The sequence below is a fragment of the Scomber scombrus genome, chromosome 17, assembly GCF_963691925.1.
Source record: "Scomber scombrus chromosome 17, fScoSco1.1, whole genome shotgun sequence".
In the NCBI taxonomy this organism is placed as follows: domain Eukaryota; kingdom Metazoa; phylum Chordata; class Actinopteri; order Scombriformes; family Scombridae; genus Scomber; species Scomber scombrus.
Genome location: NC_084986.1, coordinates 10,234,136 through 10,261,890, shown reverse-complemented (window position 1 = coordinate 10,261,890; position 27,755 = coordinate 10,234,136). Strand labels below are relative to the sequence as shown.

Sequence of the window (27,755 nt, the reverse complement as noted above, 5' to 3'; positions counted from 1 at the left end):
TCACATAGACTTACACTGTGAAAGAAACATCTGTAAATCAGCGAATACATTTTTAGAGCGTTCTAGCCCCCGCAAAATGACTTGTTTCACTATCAGAGTTTGATTCATTCAGTCTGATTACATTCAAAAGTCTAGAATAGACACACGATTTAATTGTTTTACGGCCATTTAAGTTAGTCAGAGGGCTAAACTGGAAGTACGCAGTCTCAGCTGGCGGAAAACTCCTCTGAGCATGCTTCATAGACGCCGGATGTTTTTAATTCAGTTATTTATTTACAGCAGGAAGTGGCTTTTTTGGCTTCATGTGCCATTGAGCAACTTTCATAGGCTGTATTCAATTTTCATTACATGTACATGGTGACAACCCCCAAAACTATGAAAAAAGTCATAATGTCAGCAGAACAGAGCAGTGAATTTTCACCCTGTGCATGGAAAAGATGACCATAAAGAAATCTGTCACGAGCTGATGTCAGCTCAAGCTGATAGTTGAAAAAACTGTTATAAACTGAGTGTTCAGAGCAGTGTGAAGACGCTGCTTTTTGCTCACAGGGATTAATTTACTTACAACTACATTGGCCACTTTTTAACATGAACATCCAACATTACATATAACATTATATAGGAATGAAAATAAGGAAAACTATAGTAGGTCCCCTTTAAATTAAAATAGTAACTTAGGCTAACCAGTTAACCTGTTGTAAACCATTGTTTTCTTTTGGTCCCCTTTTGACCTTTAGGTTCATTTATAATGTAGCTGGATACAGAAAACACACTAATACACAAATATGTCGTTTTAGCTGTGCTTAATATATTAGCTTACATCATTGCTATGTTATCATTAAAACACTATAACAAGGGAGTAATATTAAGTAACGTTAAGCAAATATTTAGTATCCTATTGTGAGCTAATTTAGGAGTGAGGCTACTACAGTGTGTGGCATAACAGTGTTAGCAGTACCACCACCTTGGCTTTTGGTTGTTGTCCACTTCCTCTAATGTTCCTCCTCCTCTCCTCTACCTGCCTGAACGTGGGCGTGTTTAACTATCAGAGGAGTCACGTTCGTTTCAACACAGGACATTTCCAGGAATAACTCAACAGCAGGAAACTTTGAGCCAAGGTAAGAGCGGTTTCTTGACTTTCACGCAACTGCGGCGGGAAAACTGATAACGTTACTTTTACCAGCAGGATTTTCGTGTCCCTGATTTTTTTTTTAAAGAAAAAAAGAAAAACACAGCATATGATTGGTGATAATCTAGTTGGGTTATGTGTCTGTGATAGGCCTACACAATATAGAGTTCATCGGTTGTACTTTATTGTATTATCATTGTAAAGCTTTTAGCCTACTGATTAATATCAATTTTAACAGCAATGTTACGTATGACTCAAAAGTAAAGGCCTAGTTCTACACTGAGTTATATCAGTGTCATAGTGTTATATAGTTTTGGCCATTGGCCAATGGTCATACCAACTCAGGACATTTATGATTTGTGCTTTTGGCCACTGTCATGTTGTAGTTGGTTAGGGTTAGGGTTAGAAGTCTTATCTCAGTTCTGCTTGCCTTCTTGAAAGTCCACTCTTTCAGTTCAGGTTTCAATGGAAATAAAGCCTCCTTAACACAATTCACATACCTTTTAAAGATTTGGAGTATCGGGGCTCTGTAAAGCATTTTTAAGAGGGTTAGGGTTAGGTTAGTCTCTATTGGATTTTTCTGTGTACTAATGGCTGTTTGGATTGCAATGAGCCCCAAATTACATCACCGCTCCTTCTATCTTTTTTATGGTGTTTTGTGGAGCTATAGTGTTATTTTGTAATAATTTGTGAGTCAGTTCATCACACTCTAACACATCTCAACAAGCCTTCTTCCCTCAGCAGAAATGCAAGCTCAAACTTTTAACTGCACCCTGCAGCTGCTTGGGAGGGACCAGCACAAAGAAAGCAGAGTGTGTTCATTAAATCTTGCCTCCTGGCACTGCTTCACACAGCATATACTCTTCCACTGTACTACCAGGGACAAGCGATGAGACATATGTAGCCACAGTGTTTCTGTTGACAGCCCCAGTCTAGACTAATCTAGAATGAATTTGCATCTCTTTTTTCGCCAAATTTTCAAATGTTGAATGAAGGGAGATTGGTGCAGTATGTGGAGATTGTTGTCTTAACGTGGGCTCTCCTGCACCAGATTCGTGTCCCTGCTCGTCACACATTCCACAGCTACCACCCCCCTCATCCTACTTATCCTCCTCCTCCCCTCCTCTATCCTTTCCTACCTGACTGATGCCTTTTAATCCCTTCCACTCTTTGTCAAAATTTTAATGCAACAATCCTCCACCGTACCTGTGCCTTTCTGTGAGCCCTACAGCTGTGTCGTGTCTGCTGTGTTTACTGTTTGCTGTGTAGTCCCATCTCTTTTTCCTGCTGGCACCAGCCGGTGCATCTGCTAGCCTGTGTGCTTGCTGATATCTTATTTATAAATGTATTGGCTGAGAGGAGTACTTAGGGGGCTGCAGTATCATTGCAGAGACACTGCAGAGGAAGCAATGTGAAAATGATTTCCATTTGTGGCCACTTACAAAAGAAACATTGAGCAATATGTGTTTGTTAACTGCTGGCCATGTTAATTTGGATGTTCCCACGGGATGTAGATGAGAAGCACTTGATCTGCTGACTCATGTTTTAATCCCAGATGTTTCCTAATCTTCAAAACAAAGGAAAGCAAGAAAGGAATCAACATATTTTAGTGGAATTTCCCCACAATGTGTCTAATTAGAGACAGTAGGTTTTTCTCTCTGATATTGATTGCAGTGTTCCTTTGGGGATGGGGATATCAAAACCTAGTTTTTTTAATCTATCTACTGCCTCACCTCTATTTTTTGTGACAGGGCCATGATCACAGCTGCAGAGTATGGAGACACATCATGGGAGCTGTCCGTGCATGTGGATCAAAAAGATGGAGATGAATCTATGAGATTTAAACTGAGGGTGAAGGGCGATTTGCACATTGGGGGCCTCATGCTTAAGCTGGTGGAGAAGATCAGTAAGTACAAATATTTCCTTGTGCAGCCTGTCTACAGTGTGTATCCTTTCATTTAAGTATCCTTGAGTATGGCACCAAAACTATAAAGCTTACATTAAAAGGAATCCATTACGGTTTGATTACCTGGTAAAAAAAATCTTTAATCTATCTGACTTTGTTTTGTACTTGGAACTCCCTCTGCTGCATAGCGAGTCTGTAATTTAGTCAAGCCACACCCTTGTTTGCCTGGCAGTTTTCTGCACTGCAGTGCCATTGTTTCACTACATGTGTTGCTCCAGGGGCCAAAGTTCAAAAAGTGCCTGATGCAATTCGCCGACAACCTGGAGGAGTTAATCTGAAGGCAGCAAGGACATAATAGATGACTAAATAGCTTGTCATCAACAGACAGATTTCAGCCCAGTATAACAACATGATGTCAGGTAGACTCATAAAACCACACTTGAATCATGCTCAGCCACCCACACAGTGTGTACACAAAGTCTCGGTAGCAGTAGTTGTTGTAGAATTATGAAGAAATATGAATAAGAAAGAATGCTCTAACTTAAGGCCCTTTAAACTTAATATGGGCAATAACATTGGGTGTGAACTACTCTTCAAACTTGCCATATTGCAGTAATATAGTAGTTATATGTTTTACTTAATCTGTCTGTCTGCAGAGGCCCCTCAGGACTGGTCAGATCATGCCCTGTGGTGGGAACAGAGGAAATGCTGGCTGCTGAAGACCCACTGGACATTGGACAAATATGGAGTTCAGGTATTATGGATGCTAAATTGATCATTTCAACATCCAAAACATACACAGTTTCCCATTAAATGTATTCCTAGAAAGATGGAAATTGATTTAAGTTCACATAGCACAGTAGCATTCTCCAGTCAAAGCCATAATAATTAAATTCAGAGTTTAATTCTGGCTGATTGTGTGTGTCACCCTAGCAAGGTGCTATGTAAAATCATATCCTCACCCTAGCAGACTGTTATTTGTTATTTATTAACCTCCTCAGCCCATCCAGAAACATCTATTGTGTCTATCATTCAAATGCAAAAATGCAAGTTGTACAACCAGGCATTGTTCTAGTCTGAAGAACGGTTTTGGGTTTTTTTAAATTCTGCTGAAGATCTCACTGTTACAAACCAAATTCTTTGTGCAGACTAATTAGGGAGACTAAATTAGAGCAATGCAGTTACTATTTAGAGTAGTGGTTCAGCCAGTGTTGACATACTGTTGCCTATTTCCTCATATGAAGAAAACAAATAGCTGTGGGTTGGGTTTACTTTAAATAGAGACACAAGTATTTTAATGTGTCAAAATTCCCCCTGTAAAATAGGCTTACTTCTATTGTAGGTGTACATTATCTACAGCGTATGTGCATTATTGGTAAGACATGATATATCACTTTACACTTCATATACCCTTTGTGCATACATTTCACAAATCATTCCTACATGATACCAAATGAAAAACAACTAGCATAAAGTGACAGGGAAAGCCAGCACAAACCAGCACAATAAAGAAGTGTAGTTCATATGATTTAAAAACAATTTCCTACACAGGCGGACGCTGACCTGCGCTACACACCCCAGCACAAACCCCTGTTGCTGCAGCTCCCCAATATGAAAACCATCAAGATGACTGTCAGCTTCTCCTGTGTCGTCTTCAAGACCGTGGCAGAGATCTGTCAAATACTCAGTAAGTGTCTCCTGTTCCACTTGATTACAGTGCCCCATCTGCCCTTGCTGCTGTTGTTATGACTTTGTGTGAAATATCCTTGATATGTCCATCCTGATCGCTCGCACTTTCTCATATTTGTTCCATCTCAGACATCAGGAGGCCAGAGGAACTGTCCCTACTGAAGCCTCCAGATGATCCCTCCAAGAAGAAGAAGAAGAAAGACAAGAACTCTGTACAGCATGACATATGGGACATCGAATTGCCCGGAGGATCAGGTACTATGAAATACATACCTGTTTCTTAACATGACCACAAAAAAAATTCACAGCACAGCAGCACCTAATAATATGTCAAAAGCAATCTGTGGCATCTCCGAAAAGATTCAGGCTAATACTCAAATGCTGACAAGAAATAATGCATTTGATGGAGCGCAACATGATGAGAAATCCATATCAGTAATAAAAACTAAGGTATCAGTTCTTCTATTACAAGGTAAACTGTCAAATCACAGTTTGCATTGTATTGATTGCTGGATCATAGGCATTGTTAAGGTTATTAGTCCCTCCTGTGCTTCTCCTGCTATGATAAGTCAAATTGTCTGCTGTGAAAATGTTCGAATAATCTAATTCATTTAGAAATACTTTGAAGCTAGCAAGGCTATTGATGTTAAAGCATGATAGAAATGCTTTGGGCTTGACAATATGACCTAACATTTATCTCACAGTACATTTGAATGATAAACTGTTTTTTAATACATCACTGCGTAATATTTCCTTCTTCATGTTGGTTCAGTTCTGATTTCTTTGTGCTGATGAATCACAGTATAATGAGTTAAAGATTCTACTGGACTGGACTGTGGGCTGATTGGGTGTTTAAACTTCTAGCTTAATATAACTGATTGTTGTTGACGTTCTCAGTTTAATTACGTTTTTGTTATTAATGAGATTTGCTGAATTTATTTATTGAAAAGTGTGATGTGAGTAAATCACTGTCAGTAGGAGATTCATAACATCAGTAATTCAGTGAATTCATTTTATTATCCAGCCTTAATGGGTATCCCCATTAGGGCTGGATATAGCAGTTACTTTTGCTGGAGCAGGAGGAGAAGAAATGAGGAGCATCTACATATCATGCTCCTGAGATATGACAGACCAAAGTTTTCATCAATGAGATCTGAAAGAATTGTTCAGTATGCTGCCATGTTCTTAAGGATTTCCCTAACACACTCTTTTGTGCACTCGCACTCACACGCGCACACAACCACATCCACACTTCTTTGCCCTGTGAATATCCAGTGCAAATACCACACCAGCATTTATTCTAATTAAAAATGTGATATCTGCCTTCTTTAATGGCAAGTTATAATTTGGAGCTGTTTGTTTTCAAGAGTTTTAACTTTTCTGTCAAACTTCTCATGTATCTGTTGCCTCTTTTCAGACTCTGACTCCTCCTATGCCATTTTACAGGAGACTTATCTTTGAAATGCATTTCCACTTACAGTATCTTACAATTCCATGTTAATATGAAGATATGCTGAATCTTTTTGGGAAACTCTATTTTAATGACAAATCCTTCATTATTCACAAACAAGCCATGTACAGTAAGACCATGACAGCAACCTACGACCCTGAGAACGGGATGCCAGTGTCTGCCACGAGCCTTTGGTTTGGAGAAAACCCTTTAGCTGAATGCCTGCCCAACTTACCACCTGCTGAGCTGGCCAAGATATACCAGCCGCTGTCACTGGTGGACAAAGCAATCAACAATGCAGGGTAGATGTTGAAATTAACTTTATTTACTCTTGATTAATAGCTGGCAGCTGTATACTTTTTGGATGATATTTCTATCCACAGCTCATCTGTCTGGTTGTGATTTACAGGTGGTTGGACTCATCTCGTTCTCTTATGGAGCAAGACATTCAATATGAAGACAAGCTATTGTTGCGCTTTAAGTACAATGTCTTCTTCGACCTCAACCCTAAAGTAAGACACACAAAATTGATCCTTGACAAAAAAAAATCTTCACTTTAAAGCCTATGAAATAACTGCAGGCCTGGTTGGAAGCTGTTGAACTAAATCTGAGTGTATGTGGACTTTGTTTTGTGTGTTTTAGTATGATGGTGTCAGGATAACCCAGCTGTATGAACAAGCTCGCTGGTCCGTCCTGCTTGAGGAGATAGATTGCACTGATGAAGAAATGCTGATGTTTGCTTCACTACAGGTAAACATCACACTTATGAAAGGCATATAAGGTGCTGTATGTGTTTCAGATGGAGACATGGTTTTCTAGATAATCTGTAGATATATCTGTCTTATAAACAATAGTTCCATACCTTTATATTATGTTTTAAGTGTAACACAAGAACCAGCAGAAGCCACTTCACTTCACTAAGGCCTTCCTGCTATGCTGTGTCAGGGCTAACCACTAACCCACTGTTTCATCTAATCATAACTCTACAAAGTCCATTATAAATGTATAACTGGAGAACTGTTATAAACTGGCCTTTCAGAACGATGAAACTGGTGACACATATGTAAATCATGAATTTACATTTAATACACATTGTGATGAAAGCTAAACAATTTTCAGGACTAAACTTGCTTATGGTACTAATTATAAAAATCCTGATTTAAACTGTCTTGTAATCATGAACCACAATTCTCTGGGGGAAGAGTAATGTGGACCATTTTAGCTTTAAGTATACAGTATCTGTGTCTGGAAGCTCAGAATATTATCCATCCAGGCAAGAAGGTTTGGTGTTTAAATCCATATGAGGACGTGTCAGGACACGAGGAAAATCCCCATGGAGAGGGAGGATGGGGAAGTATAGGCGGAGTCATAGAAAGACAGGTATTAGGAGAAAGACTGACTAGAGGGAAAAGCAGTATTGTAAGAATTCAAGCTCCCCATCTGATAAATTTACCGAAAGGAAGTAATGATAATGGCTGGAAAGTTTCAGCTGAGGCATTTCATCTCTGGACATTCATCTGTTATTTAGCAACCGTTGGGTCAGTGATTCAGAAGTCCCAGTGATTCAAAAGGAGATTAGTGTTACACTCACCTACACATTGGGTGCGATGGCTGGCACACAGGACTGTGCTCAAACCTTCCTGTGACGCATCCCACCCTTGCATAACCTCTTAAGTCATTTTGGAGAACATCATTATGACTTATACTATTTACTTGCAAAACTAAATATTTGATCATTGCTATTAGGAAATTAAGTTGAGAGTTTTCTTTATCATTTTTTTTTTCAGTATCACATTTGTAAACTGACAATGTCAAGTGAGCCACTGGACCACTCTAACGAACCAGAAATAGATGAAGTAGAGGCTGCCCTATCCAACCTGGAGGTGACACTTGAAGGCGGACTCACAGACAGAATTCTGGTAAACATATTTTTTGGACTGAATATTGACTGTAATTTTAAAGGTTTTCAGGCCTGTTACAGTAGAACACCTGTTTTTAAGTTGGAGTTGATAAGTAGGCCTCTGCTGATTGCATGTCTCAACATGGTGATGTCACGAGAGGACATGGGATAATTGACAGTTGTTTGTCCCGCCCCCAGGAAGACATTACAGACATTCCAGAGCTGGCAGATTCCCTCCGGCTGTTTAGGTAAACCCACCTTTGTGCATTATACTGTATCTATCCTATTAAGTCAGAATATGCTATTGTTAATTACAATTGGTGTACAGACACTAAACTTTTGCCTAATTTAGTGGTTTGCGAAATCATTTTAATGATTTATGGGAGAGGGGAGAAACATTCTTCTATACAAATAGATTGTTATTTGTACTGTGTGTCTGGTTTTTGCTTTTTATCTTACTACAGCCTCTAGGCTAGCTGATATTTAATCATAAGAGACAACCCGAAAAGGCAAAATATTCTTGTGTTGAGCAGCTCACACTCTGAATATGTAGCCTGTGCTTTTTTTTCAATTTGCCTCATAACCCCCCTTGTCGCCTGCCCTATACTCAGATAAGATCACAGACTGCATTGCAAACAAAAACAATGATTGTTTTTTTTCCTTTTTTTTCTGTCTTAACTCAGACCGAAAAGACTAACACTCCGGCCTTACAAAGAGTACTGGTTTGTATTCAAGGACACCACCATCTCCTACTACAAGAACAAGGAGGTGTCCAACGGGGAACCCATAGAGCAGTTTCACCTTCGAGGTCAGGGACTGATGTGAAAAACACTGTTTAATGTGTGCTGCATTACTGAAGAATAACACTAAATTTAAGCATTCCCATGATGTTTTATTATGTCTTTGAGCGGCTCAGTGAGCATGAGCCATTCTCTACAAACTACAGAAAACAAGATATTATTGTAATAAAGGGAATGTTATATGAATGTACATTTAGATATGGAGGTGCATATGCAAACTTTAAACATAATACTGTAAATAGGTGAGACAAACTGCTCCCTCGTGTTATTGGTCATTAGGAAAAAGCATTATCCAAACTAGCATCAAATTCAGTTGTGTTCTTGTTTAAGCTACAATATCACAATAATAACTTTCTGTGGTAATACCAGCAGATCTACTGTATCTTGCTGCAGTGCTTCTGATGCTCAAGTCACTTATAGTATTATCCTCCTGTTCACTTGACAGGCTGTGAGGTAGTCCCTGACGTCAATGTCACAGATAAGAAGTTTGGCATCAAGCTCCTGCTCCCAGTTGCTGATGGGATGAATGAGGTGTACATCCGATGTGACAATGTAAGGCCCATCTACTCATCTGCATGCTTATGTGTATTCTCCTGTTCTAACAAGCAATTTTTCCTCCTTTCAATTTCCTCAAATGTATGCGCAGGGCTAATTTCTTACTGCACTGTGATTTTATTTTTCTGCAGGAAACACAGTATGCAAAGTGGAAGGCAGCATGTATCCTAGCCTCCAAAGGTAAAACAATGGCCTACAGCTCCTACAAGTCAGAAGTGAAAAACATCCAGTCGTTCCTGCAAATGAAGAGCTTGGCACCCCCTCCTGGCCAAGCAGCACCCGACCTTGATGCTATGGAGATGAATGCTGAATGTTTTGTTTCTCCACGCTACGCCAAGAAGCACAAGACCAAACAGGTCTGTCGAAAGGCTACGTGCAAACATACTTGACATTGCCAACAGCATCAGTGTTACATCACTAAATATATTCTCTAAATCTGCCCCTGGTGATTTTTTAAAAGCTGACAGCACGAATCCTGGAGGCCCATCAGAACATTGCACGGCTGTCCCTAATGGAGGCCAAGATGCGCTTCATTCAGGCCTGGCAGTCACTCCCAGAGTTTGGTATCAACTACTACATTGTCAGGTATGTTGCATATATTTAAATATAATACATGTACAACTGGTGAATCACCACCATATTATTCATGAATTTTGAGAGGTTCTCTCTTTTTATGTGTTCCAGATTTAAAGGCGGTAAGAAGGATGAGATTCTTGGGATCTCATATAACCGTCTGATTCGTCTTGACATGTCCTCTGGCCTGCCTGTCACCACATGGAGGTTCGCCAATATGAAACAGTGGAACGTCAACTGGGAGATAAGACAGGTGAGGGATTATTGCGCTATATGTTATGATGTCAGCTGTCTTCTCCTTCTTCTTTGTTCAGATATTACGGTGGATTGGATGAGAAACAACATTGTTTCTGTGTTATCTATTACAGTTTTAGTGATTTATCTGTTGTGTTTTATTTCAGGTGACCATAGAGTTCGACCAGAATGTGACAATAGCCTTCTGCTGTTTGAGCTGTGACTGCAAGGTGGTCCATGAGTTCATTGGCGGTTACATCTTTCTCTCCACACGATCTAAAGACCAGAACGAGACGCTAGATGACGAACTTTTCCATAAACTTACTGGAGGCCAAGAATGAGCTAACACATGAGCTTGTGCTTCTTATAGCATTTCTGTCTTTTTTTTTTACATGCATGTTACAATGTGAAAGAACAACATTCATCTACTGTCGCAGGCTTAACCCAAAACACTGAGCAAATCACTGCCGAAGAAAATGTGATGATCCACAATCACAGAAATTCTGCATTATCACTCAAACAACAATATCATCAATATTTTTGTCATTATTTATCTTACTGTAAACCGTTATACCAGTGTAATCTGCACTAAAACCAAAGTCATAGTGTTGATGTAAATATGAAGTCAAGATCTCTCAAAACATGAATCAAATGAACATGTATGAATTTGTAAAAGAATTACACTTTTTTACACAAAAAAGTTTTTTACAATTACACAAGGTGAAAAGATGTCTCACACTGAAAAGCCTTTTGTAAAAAATAAAGGGTGTTTTTATATTTCACACATTGTCTTACATTTGTTCATCTGCTGTAACACAAACAGCACTGAGTTTTAACACATGGTAAAAAAAACTGACTTTAAAGGAGTTTAGCTTTGTTGCTTGCAAGGATGAAATTTAATGTCAAAAATATTATATTCTACGCTTGAAGAACACAAAATTCATGGTAAACATACAGTGTTTATTTATGTGACATGGAAATGTTATACTTGACTGCTACTTTATAGAATTCTTATACAGCCTTTCATACGTTATACAGCACCCTTGAGGATGTCTTGGATTCATGAAGGACTTAAAAAAATACTACTTTAGACAATCTGTGGTTTATACAGTCTGCTTACAGAAACCCTGAAAGCTTCAGAAAATACCTTAAGACTTTCTTAGTGCTGAGAAACCTCTAGATCAGCTGCAATTCTGATACTTTAATTACTATTTCAACTCTTCATGGTGACTGAACTTTTGTATTTGTAATCTCATTGCAAGACATCAGTAAATACTGTTTATATTAAATTACGTCAGTGTATTCATTGCCCTGTACTGAATTGTAGTCATGACATTTGACACATTGAACCCACAATGAACAGGCTGACACTAACACTATAATTTAGCTACTGGGTTTGGATATAATGACTTTTAGCTGAGATTTGCTACTTACTAACTATGTCTCTCAGGTTGCATCATTTATGTCAATTTGTCCAGTTCATTACCTAATTTCTTGTGCAGTGCATGATGTTCTCTGTTTGCTCTTTCAACAGCCACACTGCTATACACTACTGGTGGGCAGGTGGAGTTGGCACACTGTTTAAAAGCAGTTATAAAACACCAGATTGCAGCCCCACAGTGGGACATGAAATGCATCCACCCAAGCAGGATGATGACATAGTCACACATCTGCCATGTATGCACCCTATAAACTGTTAACTGAAATGCAATTCGGCAGTAGCTCCCATGTTGATAGATAAGCATTTAGTGTATTCATTGACATAAAATCCAGTTTACATTCGACATATGGTTCAGAAATGTACCACACAAGAATCTAAAGGCAAGTATTGACAACGAGAAAACCGAGTCAAAATGACTTGACGCTTCATGTACCCCGCACTTTGTTAAAATTTTCAAAATCTTAAATAATTGTATACTTTGCAATACATTTCATTTATTTGACAGATTAATTGTAGAGTAACAGTATATGTGAGATATATTAGGATAATGTGTCCTCTCAGATATCATATATCATATCATGTATACAATAAATCAGTTTAATTGACCCAAACAATGAAAACCCTGGAATGGAAATATACTACATTTCCTCATTTGGATGTTCAACTTCTACTGTTAAGTATGACTTCAGATTTCATATCAGTTAACCAAGAAAAACTTGGCAAATATCCTCTGGATTTTGTATGCAAGATACAGTGACATGTTTACCATGTAACATGGCAAACATGGGATATCCACCACACCTGTGTACCTGTTCCCTCTTTTACCATGCTTCCACCCATGCCTGGTACCCAGTGTGAGTAACTAGTTACTTGTAGTTAAATGTAACTGTAATCTACAGTTACTGGGGAAAAAATATTTAATTAAATTACAGTTACTTATAAACATGTTGATGATTAAAAATGGGGCAATATCTGAAGACAGACCTTAAAGGATTTGCTCAGGAGGAGCAAATCCCCCCCCCCCCCATTTTTAAATATGTAACATTTACTGAATACATATATTACTGTTTTTAATTCTTTGAAATCAATATATATTGTAAATAAATCATGACGTAGACCTTATTTGGAGCACACATGGGCTTAAATGGTGTCACAGTACTAATTAAGCCCACACCAGACTTTTGACTTATTTCATAAAATATCTTTATTTCATATTACAAAATCTACATGAACTAATGCAATTAGTTCATGTATATTTTCAAATTAGAGATAGATATTGCTTTATAAGAAATTATCTCCCTTATAAATCATGTCAGTATCCATGAAAAACACCTGAACTTAGATATTGGCGGGTTAATACCATAGACTGTATATAAGGTTAATACCCTAAGAGTGGATTCATTACAAAATTAGAAAAGTGATCAAAAAGTAATCAATAATTAAGAAGTCACATCACTATGATTCAGTAATTGAAATAGTTACATTATTTATTACATTTAAATAGTACTTTAATTCATAACTATAGATAACTAGTTACATCTCAGTAAAACCATTATCTCCCGTTGGGTAAACTCAAATCTCTGTTCTTAGCGCCCCCTCTCTCTTGTAGATTTATCTAATGCAATGTTTTAAGATTTTGATTGAATTGAAGTCAAGCCCATCGATAACTCTGAAATCTACGCTTTACACTCAGAATCATCGCACTTAGCTTCTATTGGCTAGAAACGCACAGCGCTGCGCTTTCCAGCCAATCACGGACGACTACGGTAACTGTCTCCGCTCTGCTTTCGTTTAGTCGTCCCGGGAAGCTACTGACATGCAAGCTAACACGTGGGAATAGCGATTTATCGTATTTTGCTTTTACTTCAGGGAGGTGAAGTGCCTTTTTTAACCGTGCCTTATCAACGGCGACTCTTGTACACTTTGCTAAAGGTGACAGTCATCTCGCAGTCGACTATTGAGCTGGTTTATCTGCCCTATTATGGCGGACAACGGAGACGAAGAGTACAGAATTAAAGAGGGCGACTACGTTGTATTGAAACGGGGAGATATCTATAAAGCTGTGCAAATACAAACGAGAAAGTAAGTAAAAACATGGTAGAATATGTGTTATGAATAACCAACCCTTCATTCCAGTTATTGTTATTTTATTATACGAGAGCAACAAACAGTTGCTAGCTAAACCTAACCCATCTCACCTGTGATACATTTTGAAGTTGCTAATTGATTTCACTCTCTCTCTCATCGCTTAAGAAACATTAATGTACCTTTTAGAGAGGTTAAATAAGTGTTGCAACGTTTATGTGTTGTTGCATACGTTCATGGTGGCTCTGATATGATAAGGCCCATCACTTTTGGTTTTGTTTGGTGTGGTGAACTCACAGGAAGGTGATCTTTGAGAAGCAGTGGTTCTTCCTGGACAATGCGGTGGGCCATCTGTACAGCACTACCTTTGAGATTGTGTCTGGAGGGACCCTGCAGCCTCAAGCACGCAAGAGCACAGATAGCTCCTCAGGTGTGTAGCCTGCTCCTTAAAGCCACACATCACTCACATTCATTTTTCAGGCTATATGAGGGTCAGTGACAAATAAGGGTTGGCAAGATGAGCAATTAAAAAATATCCTTATATCATTATTATATCATTATATCATTGACCCATGTATGAAAATGTAAAATAATACTTAATCTGTGACTCTCTCATTTTGATAACTCTATTTCTCCTCTTCTTTATAGATGCCAAGGAGGCTGGCACAGACAACAGAAACATTTTAGACGATGGGAAATCCCAGAAACTAACCCGGGATGACATTGAGACGCTCAAAGAGCAAGGTCTGAAGGGTCAGGTACAGCAGTAACCCTTGCAAATTACATACATGAATGGGAAAGTAGAGCAACAATGCCAGGTCAATGCTGTAAACTTACTGGCAATATACTGTATTTCACATAGAAGCATATATTAATTCATTGTTTTTTGGTTTAAAAGTCCATCAGGTGCAGTGGTATTTGCAAAGCTGCTTAAGCTTTAGCTTTTTCTTTAAGATCAAGAGGGATTCTGTTGATTTAATGCAGATTGAATGGAGTTTGGCAACTCTTTCCACTACCGGGGAACTACAGAAGATAAGACTCGTTTGTGACCCGGGGCCCAGTTGTGATGATAGTACCAGGCACCTTTCACAGGTGCAAATGCACCATTTATCCATGTTTTAAAAATGGTCGATAAAATCTGCAGTGCCTTGCTGTTTGAGGAAATTGGGTTGCTTTTTCAAAAATAAAGCAATATATGTGTGGCCAAATTTTTAAGGTGTCCCTTTAAAGTTGTAACTAATAGATTTGGGCCACAGCCTGGATAAGAAAGTTAGAAAATATTTTGAGATGCCTTATTTTTGTTTTTGTTTTGTTTTTGTCTTTCCATTGGTGCCTCATGCTTTAGATAATCTCATTAAATGCTGAGATGTGACAGAAGCTAGATTAGTTGGTAGTGTAGTATTTAATGTGTAAGTATCTTATGATTCATTTTAAGACCTTTTAAGAGAGTATGTGTATGTACTCCACAGGAAATCATTCAGCAGCTAATAGATAACAGCTCAACATTCAGAGACAAGACTGAGTATGCCCAAGATAAGTACATCAAGAAGAAAAAGAAGAAGTGAGTCACCTCCAGTTATTATCCATCAATTCATTTTAGCCTTAAAATAATGTAGCATGCTTTAATCAGTGTGATTTGTTATTCCCATCTTGTGCTGTTGCAGGTATGAAAATACAGTGACCATTCTAAAACCATCCTGTCGCATCCTGGCTATGATGTACCATGGTCGGGAACCAGGGAAGATCTGGTGAGTCAGCACATGGATTAACAGTGTATGTGAAAGATTGTCTTCATACAGCAGAAAGGGATGATTGTGTGACGTATTTGTTTCCGTGTGATGCAGCCACCTGCGCTATGACACACTCTCCCAGATGTTGACTCTGGCTAACATCCACGCTGGCAGCAAAGTTTTGGTGTTTGAGACTTGTGCTGGCCTTGTGCTGGGATCTGTGATGGATAGAATGGGAGGTAAGGTCAATCTGTGAACTGGCTAGCAGTGTTCATTTATTTAACCAAAGTTCAACTTTTTTTCATACAGTGTCTTTTCTTTGTGTGCTTTCTAAATAAAGCCTTTCCCTCTGCCTTTTGTATAATTACCCTCTCCTACCTCCTCATCCAGGCTACGGCTCAGTAATCCAAATGTACCCAGGAGGTGGGCCAGTTCGGGCGGGAGTGGAGAGCTTTGGCTTCCCTGCGCATTTTCACAATATGCTGCACGACTTTCCCATCTGCCATGTCAACGCTCTGCTGGCAGGAACACTGGACACCACTGCCAAAGACATCAGTAGTTCTGGTAGGGCCATCCTTTTTAAAATATACAGTGGGGTGACCACATTAAAAATGTTTTCACACAAACTTGGAAATAAACAAAGTTTGAGAATTCAGAAACATGTAAAAACAAAAGTTATGAAAACGAAGAATATATGTAATATATATTTAGATTCTGTCCAATTTCTAGGTCAGCAATCAAATTTCATCAAAGTTTTGGCATTGACCCACTTAACTCCTTGTACAAAAGGTCAGATTTCCTTGCGTTCAGGTAACACTCAGCTAGATTTGATCTATTCATTTGAGGCTTGTTCAAGTAAGCCTGATGTGCAAATTTGGCTGGTTTCCAGCAGATCATTGCATTGTGCTAAGTTGAAGCGTCAGAAGCCAAATTGTTATACTAAGCGAAGAGTGCCTTTCTCAGTGCCACATCACAGCTAGACTAAAGATTTTCAAGGGGGCAGTGCATGAAAGTCTAAAACGCTTTGCAGATCAGTTGTATCCAAAGCACAATTAAGCAAATAACATGACAACCCCATCAAATGATCAATACATCAAACGTAGTTCCCTGAGAGATAGAAAAGCAAAAGTACAATCAAAAGAAGGCTGTGTTGTAGTGGTCTTAGATTCTCAGTTTCTAAACAACTTGTCAGGCGGGGAAACAAGGCCAAACACTTTGGGTGGGCTAAGAAATACTTTACCATTTTTATAGTTGTTTATTGGGGGGAAAAAGTCCTGTTCATTGATTGATTGATAAATTTGAGATTTAGGCAGTAACAGAAGAGTGTACGTAATGAGACGAACAGGGGAGGGAATGACATCACAGAGTATCAAACTGACAGTGAAACATAGTGGTGGGAATATTCAAGCCTGCCAAATCGACTACACCCTGACAAGGTGTGCTTTGCCAGATTAACTTGAAGAACGAGGAGTCCTGACTGTTATGGACTTTGCTCCATAGCCACTTGACCTCAACCCCATCCAACATTTATGGGGACATTTTTAGACTGAGAAAGCCAAGCAGTCTGTGATATCACAAGAAGCCCTTCGGAACACTGAAGTCATGCTGGGATAACATGGTTCATCAGGTTTTGCACATAATTATGGGGTCCATGCCAGCTCGAGTGCATGTTGCCATTATAGTAGAAGGAAGATATGAAGATACTTTAAAATTCATATAGATTTTTCAAAGATTCAGCTTTTCACTGAAATTGTAAAGCTGATATTATCATTTGTCATGAAATAAATTAGTATTACATTTGAAACAAATGCGAAATGGAAGGGTCTTGACTAGTGGTCTCTGACTTTTAGATCCATTGTATTTATGGACTAAATAATTAAGTCACTTAATTTAGACATTCGTTTGAAATAGATTGTCTCCTCCAACATCACAGATTCAAAGCAGTCTGATGTGGCCGCTGAGGAGGAACAAACCCAGCCTGAGGCAAAGCAGCAGGACAGTCCAGAGGAACAGAGCATGGAGACAAACACCGGTACTGATGATGGCCAGGACCAGGAAAAAGAAGAGAAGGAGAGACGCAAAGAAGCCAAAGTATGTTTGATATTTACTAACCTCACTAAAGACATTCCTCAGAAGTGTTTTTTTGCTTTTATATATTTAATTAACAGGAACCAGACAGAATGTTAGTAACAAACTGTATAAGACAAATTACCCTTTTGAGAGTCAGAATATTACTAACAAAGTTCTCATTTTATTTGAAGAAAGTACAAATAGAAATATCAAACCATCTGGGAGACAATCGATGTCCTGACTTGAATGTTTGTTTTTTTAGGCTCAGGAAAAAAAGGTGAAGCTGGAGGAGAAGCGAAAGAAGCTGGCAGCGGCTGCCGCCCTGCTGGAGGGCAGGAATGCAGACGGGTTGGTATCAGATTTAGCTCCTACTTTCACATCTCTGATAATGTGCACTGCTCTGGTCTCTTCGGCATCAGCCTCTTTTCTTTACAACCCCTGTTTTATCAGTTGTAAATTGTACCATGAAATGAACAACTGCAAATAAAATAGATCTACAGTGATTAAAAAACTGATAACTGATTAAAGTATTAGTGACAGAACATAGTTAAGCACTCTATAAAAGTCACAATAAATCATTTGCCTCTCTCTGAGACTACACCCAATGATTGGCACATTGTACCCCTTTCAAGGTGAACAAAGCGATTGCTTTGCAGTTTCCTGTCATATAAAATGAAGAACTTGCTTTATAGCCTCTTTATGATTGATGGATGAAGTGTTGTGAGGGTGACATCCATGCTAAAAGTACAAGTATTGATCTAGTTAGCTTATTGATTTTCCTCCTGGTCTCCACTATATCACAACAGCTATATAATAAACAAACACCACCACAGAGCACAATTTCCCTGTCTGTCCTAAATCAGCCTCTTTCACAGACTCTCACCCAGCTACATAAAATATGAAATGAATGTCTTCAAAGGGTGCTAAATGTCTAAGCCTTTTGGTCACCAGTCACATACAGCACAGATGAGCTAAATTACAATATTGCCTACCTACACATTTCCAATAACAAAGTGTTCTGTTGACAGTGTTTTTCATACTGGACAAGTTTGCTTGATCATCTGTTTTGTCTCCCATGTGCAGGTTGGTTATAGCCAGTCGCTTTCACCCGTGTCCAGTCCTGATGAGCCTGCTGAAATTCCTCTCACCCTCCAGGCCTTTTGTAGTGTACTCCCAATACAAAGAGGTAAGATCATCATGAGTAATGGTATTTACATGAACCAAAGAAACACTGTTGATGTCCCCTACTGACTGAGGATAATTAGTTATCTCAGATGGATCTCTCATTAGCTGCTTCTGAACACCGGTTTTTACTGCTAAGAACTCCATCGGGAAACATTCTTATTACTTTACTGCAGCAGGCATCACAGTCAGTGTCAAGGAGTTACAATGCCTATCACGTCCCTGCACTTGTTACCTCCGTTGTGCTTATGTTGCTAAACAGATTAATCCCTGTGTGTGACGACTCTTTGACTCCACAGTCCCCTCTCTTAATGTCTCTTTTCCTTCTCTTCCCTCTCGATCTCTGCAGCCTCTTATTGAGTGCTACACCAAACTCAGGGAACAGGGCGGTACCGTCAACCTCAGACTCACAGACACCTGGCTCAGACATTACCAGGTAAACTTTAACCTGTCACGTTTTATGAGTTGTATATTTGAAGCTGCTCTAACTAATAGTGGGTCAAATGACCATGTGTTCTGTGAAATGGGTCTTTTCAGCTTGTTTTTTTTTTTCACAGCCCAAAATTTTACTGTTTTGATGTATTTTTTGGGACATATCAGGCAGCAGTTCTCAGTTAAAAAAAACAAAAAACTGATAAACTCATTGTACACTACATCAAATAGGAGGCCAGCAGCCAGCCTGTGGTCACAGTGGGGAATCTGGCAGCTAAGGAGACAGATATTTGCCTCAGGAGTTGGTGTAGAGAAACAGCTAAAACTAGAGTGAATATTGGAATTACATTCAATAAGTGGACACAAACACAGCTCCAAATAAATATTAATGTTTCTCTATATTTGCTTGATGGGTAAATAAGCCACTGTTATCAATTATGTTCACAAAGATGATAATATGTCATTGTTGTTTACAGCTTGTGTTGCTCCTCAGGCCACATCTCAATCTGTGATATCAATCTTCTTTTGGCAGCATCAGTGGCTTTGCAATCAGATATTTGTTACAGCTCTCAAGTAGTGCTGGTTGAGGCTCTTGCAGTCTTTGCTCTCACTGGCTACCCTGCTTTTCTCCTTTCAGTATTGCGTACCAAGCAGCAACTGCAAACGTGTTTGCTCACTTGAATAAATTGTCAAAGAGCCCTTCCCCCTCAGGAGCAAAGTGTTATTTCTCCATGCCCTTCCTGTAGAATTAATGTCTCCTGACTGCATTTCTGTGTTGTGTCCCTAGGTATTGCCTAACAGGACACATCCTGTGCTACTGATGAGTGGGGGTGGGGGCTACCTCCTCTCAGGGACAACAATTGCCACGGACCGCTCCAAACCTCCAGGCCCGCAGAGAGTTGAGGAACCAGCGCCAAAGAGACCGAAACTGACAGACGCTGTAGTGTAAACAAATGCAGAAGCATCTAATCTTTAAGGGCACATTACCAATGGGCTATAGGGATTCCCTTTCTGCTGAGCTGATTTGACTCTTGTGGAATAAAGGAGACAGAGTGTCTGGTTTGCATTCATCAGAACATTTTCTCCCGTCTAGTCTATTCAGATTGGTGCCAATGAAGGCGTAATGCTGAGGAGTAATCTATAAACCAGTTTAGGCTGTCTTATTTCAGTGTATGCGTTACCTAAGGAAGTGCTGAAATAATCTTTTGTGTGTTCAGAGTAAGTGACAAGTTTGTGTCTCATGCCTTGAAACCATAAATAATATTCTTTGTTGTTAATGCTCTCCAGCTTCTAGGTTGTAACTTTTTTTTTTTTTTTTTTTAATCTTGTTATCCCTCTGCAGAAAGTGCCATTTGTTATATGATCCAGTTGCTAATGCCACATCACTGTGGGCTGCATCTGTATCTGCACAGAATTAAAAAGTAATACTAAAGAGCCTGGTGTGCTTTTGTTTTTCATTGCCGAGAAATCATTTGAGAGATATTTGTTTGGTCCCAGAATAACTCCTTTTATTGAGTGCAGACTGAACAAACTCTTCAAAACAGTTATTTGAATCATTTGTCTTTAGATATGTTATTATTTCAATAATAACTTACTATATATAAACATCAAAACCATTCCCATGCTGATTAATTTGGTAACATCAAAATATCACTAATACAATGATAAACATGTTCATAAAATGTTTTTGGCAAGGCTCCAGGTTTTTTTATATAATTTTTTTTTGGCCTTTTATGACACTGTAAGCACACCAAATTAGTAGACATACAGTTAAACAGCAGCTTCCACTGATAGTTGATGGTGTGTTAAAATGCAGCCCATCCTGGCTTATTCACTGTTGTCATGCACCTTGGCGGCGATTTTCTGCAACTCCATATCCATCGCCACCAGGTTTTCCAGCTCTTTTTCCTGAAAAACAAGTATTTATTGGTCAGAAACTATACAGCATTAATTTTTGTGATGACATCAGAACAGTCCACGCTTGGAGTATAAATCTGGATTAAATGATCATGAACTATCCTGGTTTTCCCATGCCTGCTCCAAAATCTACACAACATGCCTAACTGGTCATTTAGGTTAAATATTCTCTTATCTGTAGAGTTGTGCTAGAACTAATAAATCACTCTGCCTCCTCTTCCCTTTGATTTGATCTATTTCAAAGTATGTGATAAGAATTAGAGATTTCCACAGGCCATAACTCTTTTTAATGACGGTATTATGACTTTGATTGCTCTGGGAGGCTATCATCACGAGGTTCTTGAAGTGATTGCTGCAGCAGTCATAAAACGCTGGTGTGGAGAGAGCATGTAGTGGACAAACAAGCCGAGAGAACATATACTGAGAATAGATGCTGATCTGAGTAAAGCACAGCACACTGTTACACTGTTTATTCCTGTAAGTGTGCTAGAGTTAAAGAGCAAATCACTGTGCATGAATATACTGGTTACAATGAGCCTTCATGTATTCGGGACATGCTCATGAGGGACAGTTTTTGATGTGCATTTGCACAGATGCACATTCAGTGATGCTCTGTAGCTCTGAAGGCTAAACCCTAACATCTCCATGCAGACTAGAGATTTCCATAATGAGCAAGGCTTCTTTTTCTCCCAATGAAACAGTGTGGTGGAGGTTGCTGATGTACTTCATGGCTTTAATAGGTCAGCTGAATATAAGTTGGAATTTTGTTTTAATGACACGCCTGTCGAATGGAAATACAGGCGATATAAAACATACAAATTAAGTGACATATACAATATATGATATACAACATTTTAAAATCACCTGTTTTTTGGTTGAAACCTGGTTGTTAAGTCGTGCTGTCCATGGTTCTGCGTTTTATAGTGAATAACAGCATGTACTGCTGGGTAGTATAGTGTATTTCTCTGAATTCAATGGTCTAGTTAGAGGTTTCATGAAGTGGACATGACAGCAAATATATCCTCAAATCAGTCATAAAGCTCTCTTTCTTCGCTGTTAGTGAATGCAATGTTTACCTCCTGCGGGGTAAGTGCTCTCTGATGTGTGCTTCTCTTTGCCTCCTCTTGATGAGACTGGTAGGCCAGCTGGTTTATCTTATAGTTCAGCAACTTGGCCAGTTCACTCATCTGCCCACATGAAAAGCAGAACTAGATCATGTCTGAACTGCCCAAGGTAGGCCAAAATAATCATCTGCTAGTCAAATCTGCACTGCTTATTAATAATGAAATCAAAATACATGTTTGTTTGTTTTTTAAATTAGGGTAAAATTAGGTTTTATCACATCATGCCTACCTTGTTTGATGTTGCAGCGTGGTCGTCTGAATTCCTTTTACGCCAGGCAGGGTGGTAGAAACCTCTGTAAATCCAGGGATTGCGCTTCTCTGCAATATACCTGAAAAACAACCTCAATTAGACGCTGTACTACCAGTATTTTTCATCTACAAATGCTTAAGGGCTCATATCTTCCCCATTGATTTGTTTTACTGAACTCTGCAATGTTTTATGCTCCAGGATGCAGAATAAAAACTTGCAGAATTAAATAGTAGAAGTTACATCTGATGAAAGATAGAAGTACCTCTGGGCTTCGTCCCTGTCTTTTTCTGCTTCCTCAAAATTGTCAGAATCAGCCTCTTCTTCTGATGAGCCTCCACCACGCTTGTGAAATTTCTTCTTATGGTGGTATCGGTGTGTTGGTTTCCATATACGCTTTTCTATTTCTTCCTCATCTTGTCCATGTCTTTTGTCTAAACCCCAATACTCCTGGCTGCGGTCCCCATCTGGCTCTTCTCTCTCCTCCTCTGAAAGCTCTTCATCACGCTTGTGTCTCCTCTGGTGGTACCTGCCAGTCCTCCAGTCCCGCTTATCTCTTCCGGTGTCAAAATCCCAGTACTCCTGGCTGCGCTCTTCATCGGGTTCTTCCCTGGCTTCTTCTGAAAGCTCTTCATCACGTTTGTGTCTCCTTTGGTGGTACCTGCCAGTCCTCCAGTCCCGCTTATCTCTTCCGGTGTCAAAATCCCAGTACTCCTGGCTGCGCTCTTCATCAGGTTCTTCCCTGGCTTCTTCTGCGAGTTCTTCATCACGTTTGTGTCTCCTTTGGTGGTACCTGCCAGTCCTCCAGTCCCGCTTGTCCCTCTCATCATCAAGACCCCAAGATTCCTGACTGCGTTCTTCGTCGGGTTCTTCCCTGGCTAACTGTGAGAGCTCTTCATCACGTTTGTGTCTTCTCTGGTGGTACCTGCCAGGCTTCCACTCCCGCTTGTCCCTCTCATCATCAAGACCCCAAGATTCCTGACTGCGTTCTTCTTCAGGTTCTTCCCTGGCTTCCTGTGAGAGCTCCTCATCACGTTTGTGTCTCCTCTGGTGGTACCTTCCAGCCCTCCAATCCCGCTTGTCCCTTTGATCATCAAGACCCCAAGATTCCTGGCTGCGATCGTAATCTTCCTCTCCTTCAGATGGGCCATCACCACGTTTGTGGATTTTTTTCTTGTGGTGGTAGCGATGGGTGGGTTTCCATATGCGCTTGTATCGCTCATCCTCATCCTCATTCCCCTGCCTTTTGTCTATGTCCCAGGACTCTTGGCTGCGCTCTTCTTCTGGTTCCTCCCTTTCATCTCCTAAAGGTTCCTCATCTCGTTTGTTTTTTCTTTGGTAGTACCTCCCAGGTCTCCAGTTCGTCTTCTCTCTCTCATCACCCTCTTCTCCTGATCTCTTTTCTTCTAATCCCCAACTGCGCTCGTTGTCTTCTTCTTCCTCTCCTCGTTTGTGTTTACGTTGGTGGTATCTAGGCCTCCAGCTGCTCCTCTTCTCGCGCTCCTCCTCTTGTCTCTTCTCCTTCTCGTCACCTAGACTCCAGGATTCCTGACTGCGCTCGTCTTCTGGGTTTTCCTCTCTCTTTGCCTCCACGGACTTCAGGAGCGCCTCGATGTCTTTCACATCTGCGCCCTTTGCTTCGGGCTCCTCTGAGTGACCTTTGACCAATTCTTCTTTCCCCTCTCCACTCTTCTTGTCCAGTGGGGCATGTTTAACCCCTATGACAGAGTAAAAGGTAGATCAAAAGAGTTGCAAATATCCACTTGGTATATCTCTTAAGGAATAGTTGTGATGGATTTGTCATTTGATTTTAGTACTTATATCAAATCCCCTTATGATTTGGCGACTGGTTGGTTCATGATTATATTCAATCTGATATATTGAGAAGTGTTAACATGAACTGTGAACATGCTTATCTTAATATCTCTATTTATGTCACCAGTTGGTTGCCAAGATATTCTGTGATACAGTTGGTTTGTTTTTTTTAATCCCGTTTAATCTACCATTTTAGTGTCTCAGCAACCTGACTGTTTAAGAGTGCTGCATCAACATGCCTGTTTCCCAATTCCATATACATCTGACTATGTGAATGATTTAGCCTGAGCATACATAATATCAAAATAAGAAAAACAACTATGGTTTGGTTTGTGTTACAAACCTGCTTGGAGAATTTCTTTGCATTCCTGATCCAGCTGAGAGTCCGGTTGGGAGAGAGCTTTGGACAGGACTTCAACCAAACATCTTGTCACCTGCAACAATCAAATAAACTAAATGTCCCGCTCTCTGCTCTTATTCAGGCATACATTTGTGCATTTATTTAAAAAGAAAAAAAACACAAAACACACAAAAAACTGTCATTAGAAGAGCATTAGAAAAACTTACCACATCTTCTCTCTGTCCTTCCTTTCCTACTGGAAGCGCTAGATTTTCTGCATTAGAAAAAAAAAGTATTCATGTTAGACATTACATTGCAAAGAAAAACGGGTTACATGCATGAAAGTGGAAGAGTTGCCGGTGTCTCTGTCCGTGGTCCTGAACTGATCTCACTAAGTTACAGCATTTTGCAAGCCAGAAGTAAACCCATCTCTCTTTCACGTACCTGTCAGCAGAGCCGCGACGATAACAAAAAGAAGCCTCATCTTGGCGAGATGAAGGTAAATCCTGCAAAAAATGTTTAAAACTCTCGTCCCTCCGCAGCGGCTGGAGAGAGCTGCGCTGACTGGGCGCCTGCTGCTCTGAAGGTTGGAGGAGAGGAGCGCCTCAAATAAAAGGAGAGGAGTGGGCTGGAGAAGCGTGGGAGGAAGGCTTTAGGCACTGTTAATGTCATGACTCATTAGACCTGCAAAGAGGGTGATCTTGGAAATTTGACGCATCCACAAATTTCGCGGAAAGGGAATCCAGTAATCCAGTCAGTGTCACGGTTCATTCAGGTGATAGTTTAAACAGATTGGCGAGGCGTTGGAATTAACAGCGTGTGGCGTGTTTGTGTTTAACGTCATGAGATGCCAAATAGCTATAGGGGGTGGACACAGGATCACGAAGAGTCGTGCACTCACGCAATCCGATACAACGACCATGCAACTATTTTGTGAAGATTTATGATGCAGGTTTTGTTTAATTCTGTTTTAGAGAGAAGTTGATTAAGTGGTACGGTTATGCTGCAGTTGTTCTGCTATTGAAACATTGAAGGTATTCATGTTGATTCAACTCATGAAACCAACCTAAATTATAAATCTCTGCATTATAATCAAAGAAAAGTCCTGATAGCTACAGTTTTGGATTGCAGATGTGTTCACAAAATTGCACCCTGTGGATAAGACACTCAAAATCATCTTCCTTCTTCTCCTTTCTTTTCTTTCTTTTCTTTCTTTCTTTCTTTCTTTCTTTCTTTCTTTCTCTCTTTCTTTCTTTCTTTGTCAGGAGGTTTGGTTTACCCTACTCTCTGGCTGAAATTATGTAACACCTCTGTAATCTTTGTATGCTGCAATGTTGGGTAATGTTTTATATATTAAAGTAAGTATAAGCAGACAGGTACAGTGTGTCTGAGTCAGATTTGAGTTCAACTGACTCCTCAGTAATTCATTCAGCCTTCCCATGTCTCCCATGAGACTGCTGTGCTTCAACAGCAGGAGAGGAAAACTAGTTAATGGAGACCTAGATCAATAGTTGTTGTGGTTAACACCCAAGTGACATGGACGGTGTTGTATGCACATATTATTTATACTCAACTACTTTCACTGTTCCAGTGATATAATTAGTTGCAGATACACTGTGTTGCTTTGACAGGTAGTATTATGTAAATGGGAATAGTCTCAAATAATACAGCAGCAGAGAAACAATAGCAGGGGAGAGTAAGGAGAGTAATCTGATCTTGATTTCAGACTCTCAAATGGAGACCCCTTCTTCCCTGTATTTGTCGGCTTCCATGAAAATACACTGTGCACGAACAGTGTTGTAATCTGCGACCGCTGCTGCCTTCATAACAAACCCTAGACCGTGATGAGCTGACATGTGCAGCGACAGAGCTCATACTTAGTAGGCTCAGCTCAGCGAGACTCAGAACATTGAAACTGACAACTGCTGGCATCTTCTTTTTGGCTCTTTGCATGCTTTTGTTCCTTCTTTCTTCCTTGTGAACAGCGATTTGTTCTTCTCCAGTGAATTTTTTTCTTCATTCAGACACAAGAAAAACACAACTCTGAAAGTGACCTGTTTGAAACTTTTGAGAAAGGGCATACATTTGAAATTTTTCACAAGAAAACATCTATATGGGTCTCTGTGGATGCCTAGAAATGCATGATGATAAACATTTTACATGGGATATTTACATAACCAGGACTGACCTTTATGTATGGCACTCAAATTCAATCATGTCTTGGAAACCATAAGCATGGAAACCACAATAGCTGCAAGCAAAATGGGTATCATGCTCCAAAAGTCTGCTCTCTTGCCTGTGCTGGTTGCGCCTTACATGACTGGTTACTGACATCATCTTTGTTACTGCAGACAGGCTTCTTTGTGGTAACTGAAATAATTACTGGCCAGTGCATGAAACTGTAACATCAGACAGTGTATTGAACATCCAAGCAGTGCGCAGTGATCCCAGACAGTCAGTGAACCCAGTCTTTTGTTTGAGTGACAGCAACCACATTTTCAATTTCACATGTTTTGTGTACAGGAGCTGCAACAGTGCTCTGCAGTTTCCTTTACTCTCCCTGGGGAGGAAGTCTGTGACAGAGGCTCAGTACTCTGCAGTGATCCATCCAGCCACATATCAAAAGCAATAAACCACTAAATTATACAAGTCCCACACATTGCTCTGAACAATGTGGGTGCACTCATATGTTTTGCCTGTGTATGTGTTTTTGTGGCCTTACTGCTGTTGCCCGAGGCCTTATTAATATTTTAGTGAGCCATGAAGATATAGGAGCTTGTAGTCAAAGAAGGGGGATTTGAGAGGTGAAAGCTCCATGCGTTCAGGCAGGTTCAGACAGCACGACTCAGATTGGTCCCTGTCTGCAACAACACCGCCCTTTCATCACGACCATTTACATGCATGAACAAAAGACGAGTGGCTCATGAAGAGCACAATTCAGTGCGCCGTATGAAAGCTTCAGCTGGGCTTTGATCTGTGGTGGGGACAAGCTTTATGTTTGGCTCAAAACTACTGAGAGACTTTGATGATATTCCAAGAACAACAGGGGAGTCTGTGTACGTTCATCTGTGGGCATGCATTTACATTTGTTAGCATAGATCTAGTTAATGTATCATTATTATCTGAGATTTTGATG

The 27,755-nt window shown here is 39.9% G+C and overlaps 3 protein-coding genes across 7 annotated transcripts; 2 read left to right on the top strand and 1 right to left on the bottom strand.

Annotated features, from left to right (window-relative positions):
- The first annotated feature begins 2,884 nt into the window (after positions 1-2,884).
- Positions 2,885-10,577, top strand: fermt1 (FERM domain containing kindlin 1). 5 transcript variants are annotated; one of them, XM_062437207.1, is made up of 15 exons: positions 2,885-3,035; positions 3,692-3,789; positions 4,587-4,722; positions 4,854-4,968; positions 6,264-6,476; positions 6,584-6,686; positions 6,817-6,924; positions 7,962-8,093; positions 8,273-8,322; positions 8,758-8,882; positions 9,320-9,426; positions 9,561-9,785; positions 9,890-10,014; positions 10,114-10,255; positions 10,404-10,577. In XM_062437207.1, exons 1-15 carry the CDS (start codon positions 2,885-2,887, stop codon positions 10,575-10,577), a joined length of 2,004 nt encoding a protein of 667 aa, XP_062293191.1. The 5 variants fall into 5 exon arrangements, with proteins under 5 accessions (XP_062293191.1, XP_062293193.1, XP_062293192.1 ...); XM_062437209.1 differs by having other exon boundaries at positions 4,854-4,979; positions 6,296-6,476; XM_062437208.1 differs by having other exon boundaries at positions 4,854-4,984; positions 6,289-6,476.
- A 2,903-nt stretch (positions 10,578-13,480) lies between these two features.
- Positions 13,481-20,562, top strand: trmt6 (tRNA methyltransferase 6 non-catalytic subunit). Its single transcript, XM_062437187.1, has 12 exons — positions 13,481-13,759; positions 14,062-14,192; positions 14,411-14,520; positions 15,232-15,323; positions 15,427-15,510; positions 15,607-15,731; positions 15,883-16,056; positions 17,426-17,583; positions 17,825-17,910; positions 18,646-18,748; positions 19,094-19,180; positions 19,964-20,562. The coding sequence occupies exons 1-12, from the start codon at positions 13,659-13,661 to the stop codon at positions 20,123-20,125; spliced, it is 1,413 nt and encodes a 470-aa protein (XP_062293171.1). The 5' UTR covers positions 13,481-13,658; the 3' UTR covers positions 20,126-20,562.
- A 360-nt stretch (positions 20,563-20,922) lies between these two features.
- chgb (chromogranin B) lies at positions 20,923-25,172 on the bottom strand. Its single transcript, XM_062437830.1, has 7 exons — positions 25,064-25,172; positions 24,847-24,893; positions 24,623-24,713; positions 22,730-24,182; positions 22,447-22,546; positions 22,170-22,280; positions 20,923-21,084 (listed from the first exon to the last, which is right to left on the bottom strand). The coding sequence occupies exons 1-7, from the start codon at positions 25,101-25,103 to the stop codon at positions 21,004-21,006; spliced, it is 1,923 nt and encodes a 640-aa protein (XP_062293814.1). The 5' UTR covers positions 25,104-25,172; the 3' UTR covers positions 20,923-21,003.
- Positions 25,173-27,755: the final 2,583 nt, after the last annotated feature.

What these genes read in the sequence shown, in the direction of transcription:
- fermt1 (XM_062437205.1), top strand. Translation starts at nt 2,885, where the DNA reads ATGATCACAGCTGCAGAGTATGGAGACACATCATGGGAGCTGTCCGTG. An exon ending in TGATGTTTGCTTCACTACAG is followed by an intron (nt 6,925 to 7,961) that starts GTAAACATCACA and finishes TTTTTTTTTCAG; the next exon opens with TATCACATTTGTAAACTGAC. An exon ending in TCAACTGGGAGATAAGACAG is followed by an intron (nt 10,256 to 10,403) that starts GTGAGGGATTAT and finishes GTTTTATTTCAG; the next exon opens with GTGACCATAGAGTTCGACCA.
- trmt6 (XM_062437187.1), top strand. Translation starts at nt 13,659, where the DNA reads ATGGCGGACAACGGAGACGAAGAGTACAGAATTAAAGAGGGCGACTAC. An exon ending in CAAAGACATCAGTAGTTCTG is followed by an intron (nt 16,057 to 17,425) that starts GTAGGGCCATCC and finishes CCAACATCACAG; the next exon opens with ATTCAAAGCAGTCTGATGTG. An exon ending in AGAGACGCAAAGAAGCCAAA is followed by an intron (nt 17,584 to 17,824) that starts GTATGTTTGATA and finishes TTGTTTTTTTAG; the next exon opens with GCTCAGGAAAAAAAGGTGAA.
- chgb (XM_062437830.1), bottom strand. Translation starts at nt 25,103, where the DNA reads ATGAGGCTTCTTTTTGTTATCGTCGCGGCTCTGCTGACAG. An exon ending in AAGGACAGAGAGAAGATGTG is followed by an intron (nt 24,714 to 24,846) that starts GTAAGTTTTTCT and finishes TGATTGTTGCAG; the next exon opens with GTGACAAGATGTTTGGTTGA. An exon ending in GAGCACTTACCCCGCAGGAG is followed by an intron (nt 21,085 to 22,169) that starts GTAAACATTGCA and finishes CTTGTTTTTCAG; the next exon opens with GAAAAAGAGCTGGAAAACCT.